This window comes from Bubalus bubalis, chromosome 13 (genome assembly GCF_019923935.1).
Source record: "Bubalus bubalis isolate 160015118507 breed Murrah chromosome 13, NDDB_SH_1, whole genome shotgun sequence".
NCBI lineage: Eukaryota > Metazoa > Chordata > Mammalia > Artiodactyla > Bovidae > Bubalus > Bubalus bubalis.
In genome coordinates, this window is record NC_059169.1 from 10,787,108 (window position 1) to 10,800,448 (window position 13,341).

A 13,341-nucleotide genomic window follows, 5' to 3' on the forward strand; every position below is an offset into this window, starting at 1 on the left:
ATAAATTAAAAAATAAAAAAACTTTAGTAGAAAACTGAATTGCTCTTCAAATTGGTTTTGCTTGACTTAAACTCCTATCAGTACCTTATGAAATTTACCCCTTAAAACATATTTTCATCATGCTTGGGACTGCCAGACTAAGAAACAGACTTTTAAGAAAAGGAATATAAAAAACTCTCCTGTCTAAAGGCAATTTTTTCTAGGTAAGACAGGTAGTAGTCATTCTGCAAATGTTCACTGAACGTTCACTTTTTAAAAATTAAATTCATTTTCTTGGATACACACAGAAAAGATTAGACATACAGGACAGAAATTCTGGGAACTAAAATATGATTATGTTAAGCAAGTTATTATTGAAAACTCCACTTACCCAGGACAAAGAAATGATGTTAATAAAACATTTGTTTTCCACTTCTCACCTCCAAAGGCTGCAGGAGAAAACAAAAGGGGCATTAACACAAAGACATACTTTCAAAGCAAACCAAATGTCCATACCTCAGTTCTGGCACTGGACAAATGAACACACAGCACTGGTGCCCATTCCTAGAAAAATGCCATGAGCAAAGGTCCTAATACCCCCTCATCAAATGATCCAAACCCAGAGACACACATCCCAGGACTGCCTGGATTAAGTCCCACTCTAAAGACTTTTGTTTCAGCATAAAATAAATCTAGTATCAAAAGAAAGTCATCCAAACAAGTTTTATTCTCTTCTACTTTTTTTTAACTTCAAAACAAAACAAACCCTTAAGTTCTAACCCAGTTTCAATCACTGGGACTGGATGAAGAAAGAGCACCCTGGAAACACTCATTTACCTTGAGGTCAGTTTCAGAATCTGTTATACAACTAGGAACCCTCAGGCCTGACAGGCAGCACTCCTGAATGCCCACAGGAGGTCTGAATCTCCAGGGTGCCTTCAGCAGGGCAGCTTCTCCAGGCCGTGGGGGTGGGAGGTGGGGGGTCAGCGTGTAGGATCAGGTGACTGCGAACAGAAGGGGTGCCGCCACCTGATAGAACAATTTACTTACCAACTGTTTACTCTTCTTTACTTCTAATGCCACCCCCCCACTTTAATAACCTAAAGTATCTGGAGTAAAATAAATTAAAGTACTCCTCCACTCCTAGTTTAAAAGTTGGAAATAAAACTGGCTGAGATCACAATTTATAAGTTTAAGTACTTCTTGGTCTAAAAGAAAAAATAATATATATATATGATTTGAATTCACAGCATTACTGACAAGACTACTGTGAAATTATGAATTTGGGGGGTTTAATACAATTCCAATCAAAATTCAAATATTTTTATTTGAAACATTAAAAATGAATCTATACAATGACGCATTGTGTGACAGTGCGTCTCCGAATGTTCTGCCTGATGAATACGCTACTTAATCAGCAGCAAGGAGGACTGAAGTACAGACAGGAGATGAAGGGGAGGTGTGTCCGTCGGGCAGGGAGTACGGACGGGAAGTCAAGTGGAGGGAACAGCAGGTGAGAAGGCCCCAGACAGGTGTGCAGGCGCAGAGCCTGACTGAGGAACGAAGGAAAGCGAGAGCACAGAAACCGAGAAAGGGGGAGCGGGCAGGGCTCCAACCATATCCTTTGTCTTAAAATACGTATGACCAGCCTAATCCTATGTCTGTCAGCAAAGAATGAAAGAAAAAAAGAAGTCTGACAAAACTCACAGCACGTAAACACACTCACTCACTCACACATGCACACAGGCCTTCACATACTCTATACATCCAGCAAAATCTAATACTTCTACTTGGGGTTGAGTCTAGCCAACCACACCTTAAGGCTACCTAAGTAACCCTATGTGTTTTAGCTGAAACCTCAGTCCTATCAGAAGACCTTGGGGAACCCTAGCCCTGTGTCATCATCTCCCTGGCATTTTCAATCACAGATTACCGATAGGATCATCTCAACTGGACCAAAGGCTTCCTAAGCAGGGCAAACTTTGGCATTTGCTGACCCAGAAAAGCTACTTTGTAAGTCGTCTAATCCTATCTCACTCTTATTCTGTGGCTCTGAATTCTTTTTTTCACTGAACTTTATTTTACTTTTGGAAAGCAAGAACACAAGAGAATGCAACTAAACCTTGCTGCAAGAGTAACTTACTTGGGGGCTCTTTAAACAGTGAGATCTGAATTTACTTTAGGTACAGTGTACCTTCATAAATATTAAATCAATGCAAGGATGACCTCTCTCACATAAAGTATTCCTATATATATATGCTATTTGTTTTAATAAATGACTCAGTGATACTTTTTTCCCTTTACTAGACTAAATATATTTCTATGAATGTAGCCAATCTAAGTTGTGCTGCCAAAACTATTATGTCAAAACTTAAGAAGGAGACAGGGGACAATGGATAGGCAGCACCTAAATTTACTGAAGCCACTGTTTAACAAGCGTGTTTGAACAAGCAAATCTAGGGAGAGTCATCCATTTCACAAGCTTCTTTAAACATCTCTTAACACACTGCTTGAACAGCCTCAACTACCACACACACAGGCTCAGACCCCGACGTGGCAGGTTAGACTCCTGGTCTGACACCTGGCAGGGCAGCTTCTACTTACACTTGTAGAACCTGGCGGCGACGTAGCCTGCAGGAGTGCCCAGCAGCACCCATAAGACCACAGCACACGTCATCAGAGCTCCGCGGTTGGCAGGTGACAAAAATCCCAGGCAAGCAAAAACTAAAAAAATAAGTAATTTAAAGTTATGAATTTTATTATTGTTTCCTTTCAAGTGATAGAAGACCCTGCTCATTTCTTAAACAATAAACTAAATACAACTTCATGAAAATATGCTCCCTTACCATGCAGCCACAATGAATCTTAGTAATATCTAAGGCACTGCATCAACAGGATCACACGTTAGGCAAGCTCCAATCTGGACATTTCCTGTCAGGGTCCACCTTTCTTGTTATCAGTGGAGGCTGACTGCAAGCTCAAGAGTGCTTTCAGCTCTTCTGAGATTCAAGTACAGCTTTTAAATTAACATCAATAAAAATACTCCCACTGTAAAATATTCTCACTTTCTGTTCCTTTTAAAAACAATACTGAGTCCTCTGGGGTGGAAAAAAAAAAAACCTGTAGCATCCAAACATAAGATGAGGCAGAATCTAGTCGAAGGACAAAAGAGAGGAAAAAAGATTTCACAGCACCACTAGCTTTGTGAACACTCGATACTGAAGGGCTTGGTCAGTAACTTGGGAAATTGTTTCCTCTCTTATTTAGCTAGTTAGCTCGTCTGTTCTTCACTATATAACCCTCCCAACTAATTAAGGAAAAAAACACCATCTTATATTTATAGCAATTCCAAGCTTTAAACTGGAAGTCAGATATGACTTTCTCAGAAAGAAATCCAAGAACAGATGCAGGTGGCTCTCTCACTGAAATTTCTGGTGTCTCCCCCAGGAGCACACAGCCAAGCAACCACAACTGCACACGTTCCCAGCAGCACCGACTGGAGAGGAGAAACTCACGATCACAGGAAACCAAACAGGGTAACTAGAGGACCTACTGGAGTTTTAGCTAAGACGTACCCTCCCCCAGTTCTCTCAGGCCTGAGATATGGATTGTTCTGAAGCAAAAAGTCCATGTTCAAGCACTAAAGAGAAACAATCGCTATCATTTTCTAACTGAGGCTCTCTGAAACTGTCCTTCATGACAAGGTCATTTTCTAGCTGACCCCAACAAAGATCAGAGAGGGACAGAAGGCCACTCTCGATCTAATTTGAAAGCAGAATTTCACCCTCACGCACCCACTCCACTGGAAATCCACCTTGGCTCTCTGGGGCTCTGCAATCAATCGTCTGGCTGCGTCCAAACATCTTTCATGACTCGTTTTCCCAACCTCCCCTCTCTGTGTAATATACTTACAACTGCTAGCTAGCCTCACCCATCACACCGACATCACCTTATCTAAGTTGTTAGTAGATAAATATGTTCTAGTTAGTCTTCAACGGAGCTGGGAGGTGCAAATCAGTCAACTCCAAACTTTGCAGGTGCCAGACATCTGGAATCGATCATTCTCTTTCCAAACACTTATGTGTTTAATTGCATCATAAAAACTTGGGACAATTTTACTTGCAGAAAATGATTATAGTATTACGCATTTAATATGCAAACAAACATAAGAACAAGTGTTTGCTAAGAAAATTACTGAAAAGTCAGTGGTTTCTGAATTTTTCTAGTAACATTCATGTGTTACTTGTTCACCAGTAGCAGGCAACGAGAATATGAGAAAATAAATGCAAAATTCAGAAAACTCTTTTCATAAATATATTTTTCTCTGATAACTTGGAAAACTGAAAGACCACGGCAATAAAACATCTCCAGACAGGAGTCTCAGGGCCACTCCTGCAGCTGACGACTACCTCTAAGTCAGTTCTGTTTTTTAAAAAAGAAAAATTAAAAAATTGTCCTAATTGACAAAACCTTAAATAATAAAATTTCTGAAGGCTTTCAAGAGTCACAAGGAAGAGATTTTTTGTGTGCGTGTAGGAAGATCTTTCCTCAACGTTGCTGGGGAAAGAAAGAGGTCTTGCTTCCTAAATCTTGCCAAAGTGGCGAGGTCTCCAAAAGCTTCCTGTCTCGCCCCCTCTGGGTTCTGTCCCGTCTCCTCTCTGTTCTGTCCCTCTCAGTGGAAGCCAAGGATGTCCTGGGATTTTCATTATACGCTCCAGTGAGGCAGGACAGCCAAACTGCGTGGCCCTGCTTCCAGGCTGCCCAGATGAGGATCCGGTCATCTACAGCGCCCATGCTCCCATGACAAGTGCTTGGTCTCTATGAAGCTGTGAGGGCGATCTGAAGAGTCAGCTTTTGGCATGGCTAACCCTGCCCCCAATCACTTATGGTCAAAGAACAGATTCTGAGAACCAAAGGACTCTCAGAAACAACAATCTAGCCTAGCTACAACTTAGGAAAACTGGATTTCAAATAATTATTTTTAAAAAGCATTTTCTACTTTTTAGTTTTCACTTAACACTTACATAAAGTCACGAAAGTCATAATCAAAATCTGTGTCCCTGATCCCAGAAAGACGGATAGCAGCATCCCTTTCCTTGGAGGACGGAATATATCACCATGAACCAGCTTCCAGCCAAATTCTTCCTGGGCATCCTCCTGAAAAGGGAAGGAAATCGTTTCATTCATGGGATCGTCAAGAAAACTAGGCAGTTTGTTCATTGTTGAATATGCAGATACAGAAATTTAAAGAAAAACTTAGAGATATTAATATTTATTTCAGTTTTGAAGTATGAAAGCTTGACTCATGGAGCTTTATATAACTTTCTTGAATTGTTTATAAAGAAATGTTGTATGTGTTAAGATCTACAAATAGTTACTGAGATACTTTAAAAAGAAATACAAAGATAACGGGATACCATGTCCTAGTCAGTCAAGCTTTATGATCCAACTTGATGACAATTTTAAATCACACTCTATATCCTTTTTACCCCACACTAACTAATCTCCAAAACAAGCAAATGGCATCAGTTCTCAAAGCTGCTCTGCATGCACAGTAGGCTGTGAAAATTTTAATAAGCTTGTGTCACCAGCCCACACTGCTCCCCTGATCTCCAGACACACAGATACACCTGCCTAATTAATGGCTCCACCGGGCTGTTCAGTGGACACCTTGACCAGAATCATCCACAAGGGAACTGATTTTCTCCCCACCTCTACCTGCAGTTCCCTCAGCAGGTAAAACTCTAGCCTACCAGCTGCTCAGTCCCCAAAACCTTGGAGTCATCTTTTTTCTTCCCCACACTTCATACAATCCTTTAACAATTCCTACGGTTTAGCTTTAAAATCTACCCATAGGACAGATTAGTCCCTGGTTTAAGTCATCCCCTCTCACCTGGCTATTACAGTGTGCACTAAACTGGTCTCAGTTTCTACACTTCAGTTGAATCTCAATACAGAATCAAAAAGATCCTTTTAAGTAATTGGGTGGTTTGGGGTCATTCACTGGCTCCTCTCCTCTTCCACCCTCTCAACTGGCCAATCAGCATTCCATCCCACCTCCTGGACACCTTCTGTTTATCTGCCCACTGCCCTACTTCTTCCCTGCTACCATCCCCTGACTCTGGAAATTCCATACAGTCTTCTGACTGGTCTCAGTGCCTCCAATTTTGCCCGGCTCCAGACAACTGTCCACACAGTGTTAAAAGTGATTTTCCTAAAATATGAATCTGGCAAAGTCAACACTGTTCTGTATACTTCAACAGCTTCTCGGTGATCTTTAGACTGCACAGCTTAGAAAGTCCTTCAAAATGTGGCCCCTGCAATTTCTTTAGCCTCCTCTCTTAACATTTTGTCCAGGGTACTTCTGTAGCCCTCCCCCAAACTCCCATTCAGATTTCTATCTTTGCAGCAGTAGACAAGATTTAAAAATGACTTCCCATGTGGTCTAGTATTTTACAGATCCACATTTTCATTTAATCATTTGGATTAAATGAAGTTGGAATTTACTTTTTTTCCAGATGGCCACCTACCTCATCCACAATTATTCCTCAAAGCTACTTTTTCTTTGTTGATACACTTTTGTTAACCTCCATATTTAGACTCATTATTATTATAGATAGAAAATATCATTTGGAATTTCTTTGTTCACTAATCCTTCTAAACTTCTCTTAGGATTATTATTTATTTTCTACTAAAGTATTTCTATAGAAATTCCTTTACAGAAGGTCTGTTTGTGTTCAACTGTCTTTGTTAGTCTGAAACAGGTATTTCACTTTCATTTTTGAAAGATCTCTGAGTACACAATTCTATGTAAATAGTTAATTTCTCTCACCATCGATTTAAAGATATTATTTTTTGAGTTTCCATCGCCAATTTCATTGTTTTTCCTTTGCAGAAAGCTCAGTCTTTTTCCCCTCTAGCTGATTCTAAGAAAAGATCTTCTGTTTTCTCTGGTGTTCTATGGTTAACTGATTGAGGTATGGATTTCATTTTATTTATTCCACTTTGGATACACTGCGTACTCTTTATCTATAGATTCTCATCTTTCATCTGTGCTGGAAAATCCTAGCTGTTACTTTTTCATGTATCTTTGCTCTGTAATTAATAATCCTAATATCTGAAATATTTGGGACCTGGTACAAATTTGTTGTTTAGTGTAAATTTTTGTGAATTTCTAGATCATATGTTATGGACCTCAGATGTGGAGAATCCAGCAAACCCAAATTTGGAAGACTTTCCTTCAATTTCTACTCAATTCTGCTGAGAACAGAAGGCATTGACTAACCTAGAATCATTCTGCCCACTTCAACAATCCAGGCTTAATAAACAGGAAGAGACTGAGGTTCACCACTGACTCAATTTAATTGCCCAATGGTTAAAAACTTGATATAAGCATATTCCTAAAGGAAAACGTTAACCTCTCATGCTGGCACTGCTTCCTGCTCTGGCCTCACTCAATCTGGGGGAGTCCTTGGATTCCTTTTTTTTTTTTTTTTTTTTAACAACCAGTCGTAAGTCCAGCAATGCATCAAGTCTGGTACATCAAGGGCTAATTCATTCATTCCAACAAATATTTGCTGATCACCAACTACATGCTTGGTACTGTTTAAAATACCAGAGATCCTACAGCGAGTATAACAGACAACTTCCTGTGAGCAGATCTTCTCAAATAACCAAAATACACAGTACATGAGATGGTGATGGGAATTACGGGTGTAGGGTGTGGGTGGAGAGGACGTAATCTTAATGGGACGGTGAGGAAGGGCTCCTTGGGAAGAGCACATCTCAGTAAAGACCAGGAGAATGTGAGGGACTCTCTGAGGGAGGACACTAGAGGAAGGCAGAAAAGTAACTGTAAGGAGGAGCCTGGAACAGGAACATGACCGACGTGTCTGAGGAACAGCAAGGCGGCCAGCACGGCTGGAGCAGAGTGCCAGGGGCTACAACAGAGCCTCGTGGGCCACCGTGAGGGCCGACTCTGGCCTCTCTGAGTGCAGTGGATGGAAGTCACTGGAGGGCTGTGATCCAGAGTGAAATGACCTGACACTCTGGAACAGACTTGCTCTGACAGCTACCCTGAGAGACTGGCAGGAGGCAGGGAATGGGAGCAAGACTGGAAATGGGGTTTTCTGTCCCGTACCCCAAAGCACCTCTAAACAATTAAGAAAAAAATTCCATTAACTCAGCAATTATTTGGAATTACCAATTATGAACAGAGTATTGTGAACTTATTTTAATAAAATACTTAATAAGGCATATAATCAATAATATCATGGAAAAGAAACTGTAGCATGTAAGTGCTAAAAAGCTTCTAAATGTTAACATGTTCTTTTTTCTAATTAGAACAGGACAGAAAGATGGGTGAGGAGGCTAAGAAGCTAGGGAAGAGAAAACAATGAAAACCTGAGTTTTATGTATTCATTACAAATCATTGCTGGGAAATGAAAAAGTATAAAATGCAAAATGTTACACAACTTAAAATGAAGCTGAGACATTAAATTACTTTGAATACACCAAAAGGTTGAAATGATATAAATTCAGTTAAAATTAATTATAAAAAAATCAAACATATACACATATAAAAATTGCTTGGGAGTTACTCTACTTAACTTTGCTGCTTCCCAAACTGAACATCTGCTGGAAACAGAGTTGACAGCACGTAAGTGAAAGAAGGGCAGAGCTGGACTCCTGCACCCGCACTGCTCCTCAGCCTCTACTGGTGCGGACGAGACTGTCAACAGTTCAGCTCTGAGAGCTGCAGTCACTAAGTCTCTACCAACAAAACCAACTCTTAAGGACCATTTTCTTATCCAAAAATGTCAATTCAGGATCACTTCTGAGAAGAAATGTTTTAAAAGTAGATTCTGACTAAAGATATTATTTAAAAATTTTCCAAAGAAAAAAATAAAGACTATGCACAGCAGACCAAGGAATAGTTCAGATGTTTCACTCACTGTAGAATCCATCTGATTATATCTGGCAATATCTTTATGCAGCGTCCGTAGCATAATCATAGCCACCATTCCAGACAAGAAGAGGACAATGACCAGGGAATTCATGATGCTGCAGAAATAAGCATGTCAGAATTAACCTAGAGCTTAATCATTGGATCAGCAGAACTCTTTAAAAACAATTTTTTGAGTAACATTAAAACAGCATTAATCAATTAAAAAACTGACCTAAAATCAAACAAATTCAATGAACTGTGCTCTGGCTTCATGGCCTATTGAGAACTAGAGTTTTTTTGTCCATGGTCAACATTAATAACTACTGTGCCCAAATTAACACACCATAAGCTGCAAGGATCAATAATGGACTGGTCTCTACCCTCAAGAAATCTACTGAAAAACAAGTTATTCAGTAAATTAATGAGCGTCAAAAAGATTAGTCAGTGAGGTAGGAAAAGGAGAGTAATGGCACCTTGAACAATTCTCTAGATAAAAGTTCTGGGTCATGTTCTGAAGAAAGAAATTCAGTAACAATAACTCTAACCCTAATTATTATTTATAAAAAACAGTCCTAATAGCTGTAGCAGCTTGTATACTGAGCCCTCTTCCATGCCAGATAAAGTGCTCAAATGCTCTGTTTCATTACCTCCCTTCAATCCTCAGAACAGCACAGTGAGACAGGTTAATTCTAGATGAAGAAATGGACTCTGAGCACTTGGGTGATCTGGCCTGACTCACAACCAGTGACCAAAATCCAGGACTGAATCTAAGTCTACCTAATTCAAAAGTCCAGCCTTCTGAGTAACTGGCGAGAGTTAGAGTGAATGAGATGCTCAAAGCGACAGAGAACAGAATAAGGACAGAGCATGAAGGAGATTACGCTGTAGTCTTACCTAAACCACTGAATGTGGGTATGAGGCATGGACTCCAGAATGTAGTCCCATCGAGATGCCCATCTGATATTCTTCTCTTCCTAGACAGATTATAAAAAACAAACAACTCTTTGAATAAGAATCTGCCAACAAAGTATACCAGAAATCCAAAGATTTCCATTCAGAGCTTAACCTTCCAATCAACAAATACAGTTTCTCATTACCATAACTAAAGTCAGTCATAAGATTCACTGAGCAAGATTTACTCGAGACTCAGGAAAATCAAGATGAAATTAAGCAGTAAATAAAAAATAACAAAAGAGATATTACTTTGCCAACAAAGGTCCGTCTGTCAAGGCTATGGTTTTTCCTGTGGTCATGTATGGATGTGAGAGTTGGACTGTGAAGAAAGCTGAGCGCCGAAGAATTGATGCTTTTGAACTGTGGTGTTGGAGAAGACTCTTGAGAGTCCCTTGGACTGCAAGGAGATCCAACCAGTCCACTCTAAAGGAGATCAGGCCTGGGTGTTCTTTGGAGGGAATGATGCTAAAGCTGAAACTCCAGTACTTTGGCCACCTCATGCGAAGAGCTGACTCATTGGAAAAGACTCTAATGCTGGGAGGGATTGGGGGCAAGAGGAGAAGGGGACGACAGAGGATGGGATGGCTGGATGGCATCACTGACTCGATGCACATGAGTTTGGGTGAACTCCGGGAGTTGGTGGACAGGGAGGCCTGGCGTGCTGCGATTCATGGGGTCGCAAAGAGTCGGACACGACTGAGCGTCTGAACTGAACAGTATCTAGTTACTTGTATTTTTTAAAGTCTTGTTTTAAATCTTAATTGGCAAAGGCTTATTTTAAATGTTATGATTTAGGAGCTGTATTTAATTTTTTCAGAAAATTGAGTGGAATAGCTTACTCTTGATTCTCTTTGATGCTATCTATCTACATTTGGGACATTTAACCAGACCAAAGTCATAACCTAGGCACCCTTAGCCTCTAGCAGGTGTCACCCACAAGGAGCTCTTAATATCCAGAAGGAAAGGCATATTATTTACTGCACCAGGCTTGCAAAATTACACATTATATGGGGGCAGTAAACGTTACAACTAGATTGGATTGCCAAAATAGTTTATTAAAAATAGAGGTGGAATATTGCCCAAGATTCTCATGCAATAAACTTTACTTTCCTCCTAATAAAACCCTCAAGTGAATGTATAATAAATCATCTATTATCAGGAAATTCTTCATTTACAATCACACTCAAATCCTGGTTTCAAAAGTGGTGTCGTTTTCCCAAATGCTTGTTGCAGTGCTCACTTTGGCAGCACACATACCAATGCTTGCTGTGTATCTTGGATATCTTCATACCATCCTTTATGCCTCTTTTCTACCTTTTGCCTTGTTTGTATCTCTTATGGCTTAACATTTTTAATGAGGTTCAGTTCTCCAATTCCCTGTACTTTTTATTTAAATGAAGACTTAGTTTTGAGCATGATTATGTTGCCTGGTGCACTGACAAACTATTCCAAAAATCAGCTCATTAAAAGCTTATCTACTTGACAAGCCTGATCATTAATATTTTTAATTAGTTTAAGTAATATGAATTTAAAATCAATTTCTGAGTTATACTAAAGATAAAATCACACTCACCTCAAAGTTAATAGAGTAAGTATAGGCAACTTTGATCTCCCCAGAAGCCTTGTTACTTATATCCATGGGGGGTCCAGAGCAGTCTGGTTTATCTATATGGGTGTGCTTGAAGCTGTGAGAAGAAACATTTCGGCAAGATGCTGATGAAGTAGTTTTTTAAAATGGAGTAAAGGTTAGAGATCCTGTACATATTTCACAACGCTGCTGACAGTCAAAAGTGATTCAAATCACACTGAACTGTACAAATCTTTACTTCATATAAAGGGCTTAGTTATACATAACCGTTACTCAAGCAATTACTCAAATAAGAACCAAACTTTTGAAAACAATACTTGAAGAGCACTTAAAGAATCTTCAAAGAAATCAAAACAAACACTGAGGAAGTGTAAATTAACTGCCATCTTATTATGGTATGCATTTCTTTACCATTAGTGGCATGGGAAAATGGCTATATCAGTTGGTGTTGGGGGCAGGGGGAGTCACGGGGCGGGGGGGGGGGGGGGGGGGAGAATACTCAATTAAAAAAGCACCTCCCAAATAAATGATAGGTACGGTCACACTAAAAAAACTGGTAATTTGAAGAGATGCCCTTGCAATGACCTGTCACATACTGGCATCTAACACTTCACGAAGGCTTGCGATACGACACACTAAGCAGCTCATCTGGCCTCTGCTTTTCCACTGTAAAAGGGAACACGGTCCTGAGCACTCATGTTCTCCATGCCAGGCTGACACAGAAAAGGTGTCAAAAAGTGACTGGAAAACAAAACAAGAGGGCACCTTGGTTTGCCTACCACCTACTATGTCAGGAAACCAAATATTCATATGGTTTCTCTGGACAACCCATTACTCAACAAATCATGCTGAAGGGAGTTTTAGTAAAAACAATTAAAATACCAAATTATATGTCAGAACACTGATTAAAGAAAGCTAACTAGGCCCAAAATATTTATTCTTTGGGTCTAAATTTCGCTTACAGTTAATTATGTTTTTTATCTATTTCACAGTTACCTTTTTGGTTCAAGTTTAGCAGCCACTAATCTTGCTCCCATGGATCCAGTCTCAACTACATGGTAATATATTTTGATGTCAACATGGTTGAAGATGTAAAACGTATCTCTTTCATGGAATTCTGACTGTGGAACAGAACTTAAAGTTAGTGTTAGAACACTGGCTATAAAAGAATCAAAACATAAAACTTTAAAATGAGCCACACCATGCAGGAAAATCTGAACCTAGACAGAGTTTTCATCTTTTCCATAAAAATGAGTAAGTTTTAAGCTTAAACTCCCCTCCCTTTTTTTTAAAAAAATTGAAGTATAGTTTAACTAAAGTACAATGTTGTGCTAGCTTCTGGTATACAGCAGTGATTCAGTTACATATATATCTCCTTTCCCATTATAGTTTACTACAAAATACAGAATACAGCTCCCTGTGCTGTACAGGAAGACCTTGTTGCTTAGCTAGTAGTTTGTATCAAATAATCCAAAATTTCTAATTTATCCTCCTCTTCCCTTCCCCTTTGGTAACCATAAGTTTGTTTTGTTTTCTGTCTGTGAATCTGTGTGTGCTTTGTAAATAAGTTCATTTGCATTATTTTTTAAGATTCCACATATAAGTGATATTATATATGTCTTTCCTGTCTTACACTACTTACTCTGATAATCTCTAAGGTCCATCCACGATGCCGTAAATGGCACTATTTCATTCCTTTTCATGGCTAAGTATTATAATATCCCACTATATGTGTGTGTATGTTTGAATATCATTAAGAGGTTGATATTCAGGTTATATTCATTAAGAGATTAAACCAGGTTGACCTCATTATACAAAATTTGATATATATTCCCCAATAATTTCGACTGCTTTCTCAATTAATGCCTTTACT

General features: G+C 39.4%; 1 protein-coding gene across 1 annotated transcript in view; it reads right to left on the bottom strand.

Annotated features, from left to right (window-relative positions):
* Positions 1-13,341, bottom strand: part of TM9SF2 (transmembrane 9 superfamily member 2) — a 53,502-nt gene that overhangs the window by 11,864 nt on the left and 28,297 nt on the right. Inside the window, exons 6-12 of the mRNA XM_006043901.4 lie at positions 12,465-12,589; positions 11,454-11,565; positions 9,821-9,900; positions 8,934-9,042; positions 5,004-5,136; positions 2,584-2,703; positions 371-428 (exon numbers count right to left, since the gene is read on the bottom strand). Of these exons, the coding sequence (XP_006043963.1) occupies positions 371-428; positions 2,584-2,703; positions 5,004-5,136; positions 8,934-9,042; positions 9,821-9,900; positions 11,454-11,565; positions 12,465-12,589 (737 nt within the window). The remainder of the gene's footprint in view (positions 1-370; positions 429-2,583; positions 2,704-5,003; positions 5,137-8,933; positions 9,043-9,820; positions 9,901-11,453; positions 11,566-12,464; positions 12,590-13,341) is intronic.